This window comes from Myiozetetes cayanensis, unplaced genomic scaffold (genome assembly GCF_022539395.1).
Source record: "Myiozetetes cayanensis isolate MyiCay16 unplaced genomic scaffold, myiCay2020 scf3, whole genome shotgun sequence".
Lineage (NCBI taxonomy): Eukaryota > Metazoa > Chordata > Aves > Passeriformes > Tyrannidae > Myiozetetes > Myiozetetes cayanensis.
Genome location: NW_026087521.1, coordinates 40,143,320 through 40,156,376, shown reverse-complemented (window position 1 = coordinate 40,156,376; position 13,057 = coordinate 40,143,320). Strand labels below are relative to the sequence as shown.

Here is a 13,057-nt window from a genome sequence, read left to right as displayed (position 1 = left end):
AAAACTAGACATGCAGGGAGCACGTGAGAATCATGGCTCATGAGCAAAAAATCTCATTCCTTGTGGGGTCTATTTTGGCTGATTTACGCATTGCTGCAGATGAGTTGCTTCTCTGAGATGGCTGGGTAAGCAGGGATGACATTGTGCAGCACAGCATTTGAAACCATTGACTGCACAAATGAGCTGTTCTGTGTAGAGCCGGTTTAATGATCTCACAGTAATAAATTTAACATTTTTAAACTCAGAAATATACTCAGAAAAATGACTATATTTAAGGAACTGTTATTAAAAGAGACAGATTTATGAAAAGGGTAGCTGTAGTTATATAGTAATATTTATATATACTTGATAATAAAGGGTGAGACACTGTGGGTAATGAGTCATACTGGGTTAATTATCAGGTTCAAAGTTAAATAATCTTAAGGAACTTAGACCAAATCAAAACCAAGTATGTGTTTAGGTATATATTTTTAGGTTATATGTTCGACTCAGATATCATGAAAGCCTCAAAAAATCTAGAAAAGAGAATATAAATACTTTTAGCCAGTGTATATAATCATAGAATCATAGAATCAACCAGGCTGGAAAAGACCCCCAAGATCATCAGGTCCAGTCCTTGATCCAACACCACCGTGGTTACTAGACCAGGGAAGTAAGTGCCACATCCAGTCTCAATTATAAGAAGTAATTATAAGAAGCTTTTGGATGACATTAAGACTTAAAAAATCCTGTATTATTAAAAAGGTCTTTTGAGTATTGATGGGATTTATGGTCAGATCTTTGATCTTATATCCAGCACTTTAAATATTGATAGAACTAGAGCAGGAAGCTCTCCAGCTTTTATACTTTCTAACACTGTGTAGGGTAAATATAATAACTAAACTTGAAAGAGATTCTGATTATTCAGAAGTTGTGTACCTCTTACATATTTTATTTTGTGAATGTTTTATTGTTTAGGTACTATGCAGTTTGGTTTACATCCCATTTCGAATATTATTGTACAGAATTAGATTGAAGTTAAATGTAATATTTTGATCTGTATTAATGAAAATTCTATTTTTGTATTTTTTAATGTAATGTTAAAAATCAGTATTCAGCACATTAAAAACATTCAGAGTGACAGAGGTACACATGTATATAAGGGGTTCCTGTCCCAGCGGTACTGATAATTATCAGTGTAGAAAAATCAACCATCTGCAATCATATTAACAGGAGAATCCTTGCATTATAAAACAAATTCTAAAATGGATTGGTCAAAAATACTTTTTCCTAACTGCTAGTCACCTATGTGTTGAATCTTTTTTATTTTTGATATAATAAATCTTATTTTTATTATAAACCATTCCAAGATCAATCAAGAAAACAGTTTAATAAATTATTTTTAAAAAATTTGTTATAAACCTAGCACACATTATTTTCAAGTAGAAGTCCTGTATAAAATTATGTGTTTATGTTATAATGTCTCCAGAAAGATTGGATCAAAGACATTTTATATATCATCCAGATACCTAATAATATAATGCTTTCACATTGTACCACACATTGTCAGCATTATTGAGATTTTTATTCAAAAATAATGAAAGTAGAAAAGACTGCATACACCCAAATGTGCTAAAAATTTTTTTATGGCTTGTGAGTCATATATTCTGCATGGTGACAGAAAAATTATGTAAGTTAGATTTGTTTCAGACCCTTCAGAAACAAGATATCAATCTACCTATAGAGCTTCGTTGAAGCTATTGAGACACTAGTAGAATAGTGTGGGTTGGACCTCCTAGGAGACATCTGGCCCAAACTCCTGCTCAAAGCAGGGCCAACTGTTCCAGGTTGCTTAGGGCCCTGTCCAGTCAGTTTCTGGATATCTCTAAGCAGAAAACCTATTGTGGGCTTTCACCACCCTCATTATAATTTTTTTCCCATAATGCTCTAACCCATGTCCAACTTGGTGGGCCTTCACTGAAGTCTGTCAGTGCTTTTCTTGTACCAAGGAGCCCAAAATCCGATGCAGCCTCAAAAGTCTGGAGGGGAATAATCATTTCCCCCAGCCCTCTGACCAAGGTGTGTTTTGGTGTTATTCACTCCTAGGTCTTTTCTGCAAAACTGCTTTCTCTTCCCCAAGCCTGTCCCATTCCATGGGATTATTCCTTTCATGGCAGTGGGATGCCACATGGACTTTGGTATCAGAAAAAGTCAATGGACTTTGTGTCAAACCTCTGCACATTGCAGTCCAGCCAAGTTTCTATGCAATGTGGAATCCACCTATTCATATCTCACCATTTTGCATATGGATAAGTGGAAGACCTTGCAGAAAACTAGTAAACACAAAATAAAAACCATTCACCGTTCTCCCCTCATCCATGAAGCCAGTCCTCTCATCGTGCAAGGCAATAAGGTTGGCCAGTTATCATTTGGCTTTGACAAAATCTTACTGGCTCTTCCTAATCACCATCATGTCCTTTGCGTGCCTGGAAATGCTTGTATTTTCCTGGAGCTTCCCAGAATAATTCCTCTATTTCATGATGGTGGATACAACATTTGTGGGTTTTCCATTCATCAGGAATCTCCCAGACTTCCATTATTTTCAAAGATGAAAAAGGCCTTACTATGACTCACCAAACAAGTCTCTTGGCATCCTTGGATCCCAGTGATCCACTCCCTTTGATCCACTCCCTTACATATGTCTTCTCCCCCTGTATTGTGGGTTATACTTAAGTCCCACAGACTCTGCTTCTATGTTCAGGTAGGCCTGTGGACAGAACTTCACTGTAAATACTGAGTCAAGAAAACATGATATATGATACACTGATGTCACAGGAAATAAACACTGCCCCATCAAAAAATACTCACAAAACTGAAGACAAACTGTTAAAAGTGCACTAAAAATGTGTCATGACCCTTTGAAAATGAATAATGAAAATTTTAATTTTTTTCTTCACAAAAAATATTGACATTGAAACTATTAATTTAGCTGTTACATTCTTGGAAAACCGTAACAAAATATTTTCATAAAAAATTTTGCCCTTTAGACTTACAAAAATATGAAGAAAATCTGAACATTCTACCTGAATGCAAATTTTCTTTCATGTTTTCACTTCCTACACTAAAACTTCTCAAGGTGTTGTAACAAGCTCTGCCACTAAACTTGACTGATCATAAAAGGTTTAATATGTGCACAGTACAGGAACTAAAAAACATCCTCATTACTATAACAAAATGCAATGAAAAATATTAAGCAGAATCAAAGGTGAAAAATAAAACATTAATTTCTAGGGAGGCCTGTTTAAATATATTAGGAATCAGGAATAAAGCCTTAACTTTTTTCACAAAGTCTATTGACTCTCTATATATTACATGAACTCCAGTCTTTCCCTTTAGCTTTTGTCTAGAAGATAAATCACCATGGAGAGATTGCAGCCATGATTGCATTATTCTGAGAAAGTGTGACTATCACTGACAGTTATTTCAGTGTCTGACAGCTCCTTCAGCATCCCTTTGTGCCCTGTAGAATGAAAGATTGTCATGAGCTTCCTATGCAAGAGAGACAGTCCTGTTTGGCTGAACTCAGTAGGTACCCCCTAGTGAGTAGAAGGTGGTAAGAGCATGCTGCTAGTCTTACCCTACTATCCATATGAGATCCTAGAGGTGCCAAACAACAGTCTTCCTGTAGTGTGTTTTGTGGGAATTTTTATTTTAGGGCATGGGAATAATGACAGAGTTAATTTAGTTTATAATATTTACCATTTTATTTGTCCCTCAAAGAAATCTCATTGTGTTTCCTTGGGTAAGTGTGTCACAGCACATTAAATTGATACTGCACTAACTGCATTTTATTTAGAAATTTATTTTGACAGAAGCTATATATATTTTCAAAAATTTTCATATATCTAATTATGCTAACAGTTTTGGAAATATGAAAACACGGGACATGGGCAGTTCTGCTACCGATTCTAGATTTTCATCATGTTCAAGGTTAAATTCGGTGACTTTTTCCTAAGTGTAAGGTTAGGTTATGTCTCACAAACAATGAGCACTGTTAAAAAAGTGTGAAGTTTTGAACAGTAGAGGTTAAGAGTGATTCAGACTAGGATCAATGTGAAATTCTGACTTAGCATTTCTTATAGCCTTTGCTATTGCATAAGCCAGTTGAAATTTGCAGCTGTATTCATAAAGTAGAAATCTCTCTTCATTTATTCACCCCTGACCTTCTTAATGGTACAGTTCCCAAACACTACTCTTACTGCTGCTAAGTAACTGGTATCTTTCTTTGGTCCTTTTTTTTTCTGCAATGAAAAGTTGTGTGGCTAATGTAAGACAGGACTATGAAATATTTTGGGATATTATATATGAATATGCATGGAATAGTTCATAAAGCAGCAAATGAAGACAATATTTACTAGATGCTATTAAAAAAATACATAGTCCTTATATGCAATTCAGGAAGAACAAAAGATAGAGAAATTATTATCTTATTTATGCCACTCTATAGCTATAATTGACTTTTAATATCTGTCTGAACATGTTTATTGTCCTGCATATCTTTTTCCTATTTTGCTTCAAACTTTGGGTTCAACATTTAAATTGTGTATTTGGAAAGAAGAAACTGTTGGAATGCACTTCTCCAAACCTAGTTTTTTGGTCAGTGTTCTGAGAAAAGTGTCCAGTCGATCTTCATAGAGGAAAGCAACTACCAGGTGTCTTAGCTAAAAATCAAAAAACCACTGGTTCTCTTAAGATTAATTAATGGCAGAAAAGTATACCTAATATACTTGCAAATAAAAGCAGCCTATTTGGATCAACATTACCACTACCTTCGTATTCATTTGCAGGTAACTAGGAGAGCTTTTATTCAATAGACTGTTCATGAAAAAAAAAAGTGATTCAATTCTAGTTTGGAAATGTTATTTTAAAGCTCTTTATGAGATGCAGATCTGGAGAGAATGAAGAAACAAATTTGACAGCAAGCGAAAAAGTGGGAAGCAGTTGCTAGGAGACAAAGATTGGTGATATTTTGCACCACCAGCAGTACTAACATGACATTGACTAGGTTACATTTCAAGATAATGTGTTTGCATTTAAAATCCAGAGAAATACTCAGTCATCTTTGCACATGTTGGATGCATCCTGTAACAAGGAGAGAGCAACCTTCCAACATGGAAGGGCAACCCTTTTCTGCTGTGTCTGTAGCATTGCTATCATAAATCACAGAGTGATTGGATTGGAAAGAACATTAAAGATCATCTAGATCCAACAGCCTGCCATGGGCAGGGACACCTTCAACTAGATCACATTGCTCTGAGCCCCATCCAAACCAGCCTTGAACACTTCCAGGGATGGAGTATCTACAACTTCTCTGGGCAATCTGTGCCAGTGTCTAACCACCCTCACAGTAAAGAATTTCTTCCTAATATCTAATTTAAAGCTACCCTCTTTCAGTTTGAAGCCATTCTACCATGTCCACTCAAGCTCTTGAAAAAAGCCCTCTCCAGCTTTCTTGTAAGCCCCTTTTTAGGTACTGGAAGGTGCTATAATGTCTCCCCAGAGCCTTCTATTCTCTGGGTATTTGTCCTTGAAAGATGCATGTTCTGATAAATTAGATGACATCTGATTAATCTTACTTTATGAAACCTTTTTTGGTAAAGCCCTATCTTTTTCCCAAGAAAATAGAAATTTAAACAATGTGTTATTTATCCAGTGATATATATGATGTCACTTAAATAATTATTATAAAATATATTTATTCATTTACTTTCACTTCTGGAAAACAGAAAACAATATAATATTCTAATCACGAATTTGCATTCATCATATTAAAAAACCAACAAACTGAAGTTATCAGATAAAAATAGTTTGCACTTGTTCTAGCTCCTTTTTCTCTAATAAGATAGTGACAATGAACACCACTCTTTCCCACATCTCTCAGAAATTATCATGGTTCTTTTTGGTTTTTTTTCTGTAAATATAAATTTTAGGAGGGAATTCAATATAAAATTCTTTGCAACACATTTGTATATGGCTGAAAAATAAATTTATAATGGCTGTAAACCAGAGCAGATTTCTCTTTCAGATCAAAGTGCTGTTATAACACAGAAAGTGTTGTTTTCAGGCTTTAAAATGTCTGTGTAAAACCCACAAGGATTCAGTTCTACAGTACCAAAGTGTGTAAAGTTTAAGGATCATTTTTCTGATTCCAGCTGCTTGTGGAGCTGTGACATCCTCAGTAATGTGGCCTAGTTGGTTTGCAAGTTTCTAACCCCATTCAAAGTGAATGCCAGTTTTAGACATATTATAATGTATTTTTAAAAACATGCATTATCCCTTATAAAACACTTAATCTTGAATACACTGACATTTCAGAAGACTTATGAAAATGTCAAGTAAACTTAACCAATTCATTGTGTTTCATTCTGGTTTTTAACAACTGCCATTTTGCAAATTTTCTCTCAATCATCGTGTCCCTTAGCAGTGCTTGCAGACAAAAGGATTGAAGACAGAAAGATGACTAATTTTTCTGTGTGTTTTTTACATCTAAGCTGAGATTTTCATTGAGAAATTGTTGTCTACAAACTCCAAATGTGGTTGGGGAGGTCGAAATTGGGCCTTTTGAAGACAGACCTACACCTCTCACTTGTGGGGCATGGACTTTAATAGAGGAGAGCTAGTGAAAGACATAAATGGTGGTGGAAAGAGAAACAAGGTACAGAAAGAGAGTTTGTGGATCCACAGAGGGATCAGGGAAACCTCTGGAAAGGTGGAGGGCATGGCAGGAGGAAAGATATGAGTTCCAGGTGGTGGGCTTACACTGCCTTGGACTTTTCATCCACGTGGGAATGGGAACAGACCATTGAGCAGACCTTGGAAACTGGTAGAAGAATTGGAGAAGTAACACAGTTTTTCAAGCAGAATATGATTCTAAAAACCAGGAAAAAAAGAAAGACAAATGAAGTAAGAAATAGTTCTGCTATTTAAACAATTAAAATTGTTCAATTATAGCCAGAATAATGGATGCATTACAATTTGGTGGGAAGCACTTTTATGAAAAATAGAATTAGATGGAAGTTACTAATACATTAACATTAATAAATCTAATAGTTCAAATTAATTTTACCTATTCCAAGTGTATTAGTATTGAATAATAAAAATAAAATTATATAATTATAAATTATATAAAATGTGATCATAGATTACTACCATAAATCTGTAGATTAACAAGGACGTTTTCCAGGAATTATGTAGCTCATTTTGGACAGCAAGCTTTATGATTAAAAGTGTCTACATACACCTTTGATGAAAAATAGTACAAAAATTTAATAAATAGCAAAACTATTTTGGGTTCCATTGCATTTTTTCACTGTAATCTTTTGCGCTGACATATGAAAACAGTTGAAACAGTCATGCAAATTTGTAGCAATTTTCACTCTTAACACTGCCTCTGCAAGATTGCTCAGTCACTGGCATTCAGGATGTCTTAAATTTCATTTACTTCAAGTGAGGAACAGGCAATCAGTTACTGCAGCTCAGCTATTGATAGACACACCCTACAGGATCTACATCTTTGAAACCCTACATCTTTGAAAACATTAACAGTTGATATTTTCAGTCTAATAGTGTTGAAGGAACAGAGGGAAATTGATAAATCAGAAATGGGACTAAAACACTGAAGATTCCTTCTAATATTGATAATTTAATATTTCTTATACCTAACTACTCTTCAACTTGCTTTTCTCTTGCTCCTTTGAGGAAATCACTTGTGATTTCTGTTCTGTTAAGGCTAGCAATATTGTTTTGTATATTATAAAACTATAGTTACACAAGAGTATTCAAATAATTTATGTAAATACAGTAAATAAATTCTCAGATTTTGGGCTTTTTTAATAAAGCTCAAGTATGAAAAGAGGAGCAAATAGCTCAAAGTACTGCATAAGCAACTACATTTGCATCTGTTAGAAAGGCTGAAGAGTTTTAGAGATAGTTTTAAAATTTAGTGAACACACTATGTTATAGTTTTGCTAAGTATTTTTCATCTAATGAAGTCTAAGTCATTCTTGGAATATAATGAGTGTTGCAAAACCTCACTTCTTTCAGTAGTAATGGAAAATAAAATATGTAAGGAAAGTTAATATTTCTTAGACTAAAAGTTATCACTGGAAAAAATATGAAAACATTAGGACATGTACAACCTTTTCAGGGACCTCCTGTATTTTTCAAGAGTGTGAAAAAATTATTACATACATGAAAATCTATTATGTTCTATGGTACATGAAACATTGATTTTTGGTTTGCTTTGTTTTCCAGCTACGCCTTTTGGTCTAATAGAGTATGCTACCTTACCCTACAAACATTGCTAATAGCATTAAATATTCTTGGATCAGCAGCTGGAACAGCACTGCTGCAGTGTCACTGGAACATGTATAGGAATAGAGTGTTGACTGACTAGTCAGGTTGTAAAGTCATTTAATGTGAGGTGCCTAGTGAAGTTATGTAGTTTAGGAGAGGAGTTGCCACAGGTCCCTTAACAGCCAGGACAGAGAGTCACCCACGCACAGCACTGGAGTTCACTTCAGGTCTGGTACTTTGATGATTCTGGGAGACTGAAACTACATTGCCAGCTTTGGTTGTCTCTCGTTACATGAGCTGATGCTGAGCCAGAGCACTCAAACAGCAGTAAATATGTCTTCAGAGGTATTAGGTTATCGTTAATTATTGATAATAAATGTTGAGTAATAATTGTAATTGTAGTAGTAATAACAATTTAGTAGATCATAAATGTCCTTAGAATAGAATAGGTTATTTATGAAATTGGTGCAAACGCAGCGGACTTTTCTGTTTATGAGAGTATACACTGTTTATGACTTGTTGCAAAACCAAAACAAAAGCATGATGATATTAAAAAATCTATATTATGTGTGCCTGAAGGCAGTGCTGCAAGTTATTTTTGCAACATATTTTTTTGCATTCAGTTACTCTAAACAGATTAGTTATCTTCTGTGGAGTGGACTTAAAACACCTGCAAATGTTTTTTTCCTTATCCTTTGCAAAAGATGATTGGAAAGTTTTATTTTTATGCCTAATGTGGTCTTAAAATATTTGCATTTTCTATGTATTCCATAAAATTATAGGCAGACTGTGAAACAGCAGTATGGCATTTAAAGTTTGACACCTATTGTAATAGCTTAACCTTCCTTTAGTTAGGTTTAAATGTTTACTACACAGTATGTCTCATGAAAGGGTACAACACACATGCCTGCAAATGGACTGGTAGGACATACAGTAGTGTGTATGGCAGATTATATAATCTTTAAAGACTAATAGAAATTACGTTACTGCACATATTTTGATTTTTCTTCTAGGTAAGGGAACGACTGAGGGTATCTTTAGAAAGAGTCTCTGCACTGGAAGAAGAACTAGCTGCTGCTAACCAGGAGGTAACATAAAACACTTTCTCCCCTTTTGAGGTTAAATTCTCTAATAATCTGTCCCATGTGTTCCCTGTCACTTTTCTGAAAGATCTAAGAAAAAAACCAAACCAAACACCTAAGATCAATTACATTCTGAATAAGCTTCTCAGTGAGGCTTGTTTAAGGTGGCTGCAAGATTAATACAACTGTCTGTTTACTGATTTATTCCCTTCTTCTATTCCATTGTGAGCTAGCCAAAATCCAAAACCTAGCATCAGATTCCCAAATTTCTTGTTCGACATGAAAAATTAGCGAACCAACAAATACGTCAGGTACTATAGACAATTCAATAACCTGAATTTTCATTTTATTAAGTAAAATTCACACACACATATACACATTATATAAGTGTTAACATTGATGGAGGAAGGTTTGTGGATGACCTTGAAATGTAGGTTTGTCTCTTCCCTTTTAATTGCAGTGTATCATGGTGAACTATGGTGCCATATAACTATTGTGAACGAGGACAAGAGATTTTTTTTTTCCTGTTTGTAGACTGTTCTGTTTTGTTTGAAAGGGTGAACAGCAACACAGAGTTGTATTGAACAAACAACTGTACACACATATAGAAAGGAATTTTGCACCCTAAAGAGATGCTTCTGAGGCTGGAAAATATAAATAATGGAGTCTGCTGGTGACTTTGCTGTTCACATCGTGTTCTGAATCCACCTGATGTATGCTTCTAACACTGTTAAAAATGTCAGACAAGCAAGTCGGATTAAAAATATTTTGGGTTATGGCCACAGGTGTAATTTTACTCAGGCTTAAGACAGAAACTGAAAGCAGCCACAGACAAACTTAAAGTACTACCAAATAATTCTTGAGAAGTGAATTACCTATAATTCAGAATAGTGTGTGATAATGTAGAATAGAGACCACTAAAGTATGTTTTCCCAATTTAAGATAAAATGTTACTTCTTAAAATAATTTCTTAAAAATGGGATATTCAAATAAGATATTAGCACTTCTTTTTAAAAAATATGATAAACTATGAACCTATTAACATAATATTTTGATTCATCCCTTTGCTCTGTGAAGTAAATGCACAGTATCTGTACTAAAATAAGATCCCTTTTTAAATCTTCCATTTTGTGATGTCCAGAAAACTTGGGTTCAAATTATATATACTTACACTATGTTGTGTAATCTGTTTTTTACACTAGTGTTTATTAAATAGAAAGCAGTCCTTTTGGTCAGTCAAGCAAACTGAGATGCATCACACTCCTCTAATCTCTACTGTTCATTATCCAGTTAAACCCAAGTTCACTTCACTGGGCATGGGACCAGGTTTTAGAGCATTGCCTTGCTATATGGAGTTTTAAAATTGTAGTGAAACTTTTTTGACAGTAAGGAATAAAAGCACAAACAAATAAATTAAACTGAAATAGGACTTCCATAGATTTTCTTGCCCCAAATCCTTAGAAATGTACAAAACTTGTGTCTACATGATAGTAAAAACATTTAGAAGGACACTGAATCAATCAAGCATAACATGAGCATTAACACAATCTGAATATTATTATTCCACCTTCCTTTGAGGAACTCTTAAAGCTGAAAAATGGAAATTCATTTAAATAATGAAAAAAGAGTGAAATGGGAAGAAATGCAGAAGAGAATGAGTGGATAATTTTCTACAGTTAATGCATTTGAACAAGAATTCAGATAATTTTCACACAATATTTGAAAAAAACAAAATTAATTACAGCACTGCAGTATATAAGTCTGGTTTTATGCTAGTTTCCACTGTGAATAAGCACGCAATAAAGCACTTTAAAAATGTATTGTACTATATATGAAAATAAATGGTTCAAGTTTCTAAGGGAATTGAATATGTTTTTCAGTAATTTCTACATTCCTGTCTCTATATCTATATCTAAACAAAAAATGATCACGGTAAATTGGTTCTCTGATTTAAAAAAATATGTTTAGATATATGACAAGTATCAGATAAAGAATGGTAGAAATGTATATGTTAAGATCGCACCTTTCTCTGAAAACTTGTGGCTGTGTCTCTGACACAGAGCAACAGTGAGAAAATGCAGACATTTGTGAGTGCTTATTGGAGATACATATAAAAAACCAAAAATTGAGAGAGAACAACTATAGCTTTCCATCATTAGATGGTAAATAAGCTCTCATTTAACAGTCTTCATAGCATATTCAATATATACAAAAGAGAGTGAAAAGGTCTATAACTGGCAAAGTTGATTTCAGCTCTGGTTGATAACACAACCTTACAAAGCACTTAATATTTGACAGGCAATAGTAACACATTTGAAACTCCAGGGGCAAGTGAGATGGACAGTTGGACCTGTTAGGCAAACTTAGCCTGTGTAGCTAATATTTATATGAAATTACACAAGGGTGATAGAGAAGGGCTTTGGGCTTCGGTCTTTGGTCTTATGGGCTTATATTTTATTAAAGTTTATAATTTATTAAAGAGTGGATTGAAAATTCTTTAAATATATGTTTCACTAGAGGAAAATTTATTTCATTATTTATTTTATTTTGCTGCAGCTGATTAGTGGCAGTGGAAGGGACCATTATACACAGTAGCAATCTGAATTGATGTTACAAGGGCAAGATAACTGTTTACAGTAATTAAATTCCATGGTCATGCTTGTAATATTTGCTTTTCATCCACAGTTATCACATGATATATGCAAAATTACAATTTTTTTTTTCGTTTCTGCTTACAGTGGAAGCTGTTCACAACTGGTGGATGTCCTGTTTATTATGTCTGTTGTAGCTAAGATGAATAGAAGATAGTGTTAACAATTTTCTGAGAAATTTACCATCTGTTTTTAGTTAAAATTACTGTAAAACATAGCTACATTTTCTTACCCCTTAGGTGCTTTTAAAATGTTATTGTTTTTCATCTTCCACATAACCCATGGTTTGTCCAAGTAGTTTTGTTGCTGAGGGTTGTAATTTGCAGTTAGCAATTAGACAAGCTGCAAGTGGTACATCCAGTAACAAAGCTCAGTGGTACCATAGTGTCTCTCTGTGCACATTTTTCTGGGCAAATGTGATGTTTTGCAGTGAGTATCTGAATATTTTCGAAGTCTAACAACATTCTACTAACTGGCTTCTTTTTTACACATTAATTTGAGAAGAATGAGTCTCATTTGTGAGAGAAGTGGGATGTGAATTTTCCTTCCCAGTTTTGTCATTTATGATCTTAATGGAAATTAACTTTAATAATGAAAATACTGACAAGATAAACACTTTTGTTCCACAGCTTTTGAAATACTCTTTTTCCATTATGAGTGTGAGTCTTTGTTAGAAGTATGTTAAAGTATGGCAAGTGCAAACAACACACTAAGACTAGTCATTAGTGCCATATATCCTCAGGAACTCAAGTGCTATTGGCTTCCACAGTTTAAGGATACATAGATTATAGACCATGACCCATAGTGATGCTTTTAAATTAATTTCTGTTGCAATGCACAGTGTTAAATGACAACTATTGCAATTTCTATTTACAGATTTCACTATTTCCCAGAACTTCTGATATATAGTTTCAAAAAAATGACCTTTAGAGCTTTTTCCCAAGACTTTTTTTGTAAGATCAAGTTTTATACATAGTTAATACAATACTG

At 34.1% G+C, this 13,057-nt stretch overlaps 1 protein-coding gene across 12 annotated transcripts in view; it reads left to right on the top strand.

The window, feature by feature from the left end:
* The window catches only part of PPFIA2 (PTPRF interacting protein alpha 2), a 333,097-nt gene that overhangs the window by 221,133 nt on the left and 98,907 nt on the right, over positions 1–13,057 (top strand). For 10 of the 12 annotated variants that reach the window (XM_050324724.1, XM_050324730.1, XM_050324725.1 and 7 more), the window contains one exon: positions 9,348–9,422. The exons of the other annotated variants lie outside the window; for them this stretch is intronic. In XM_050324724.1, the coding sequence (XP_050180681.1) occupies positions 9,348–9,422 (75 nt within the window). The remainder of the gene's footprint in view (positions 1–9,347; positions 9,423–13,057) is intronic. 12 annotated transcript variants of the gene reach the window in all.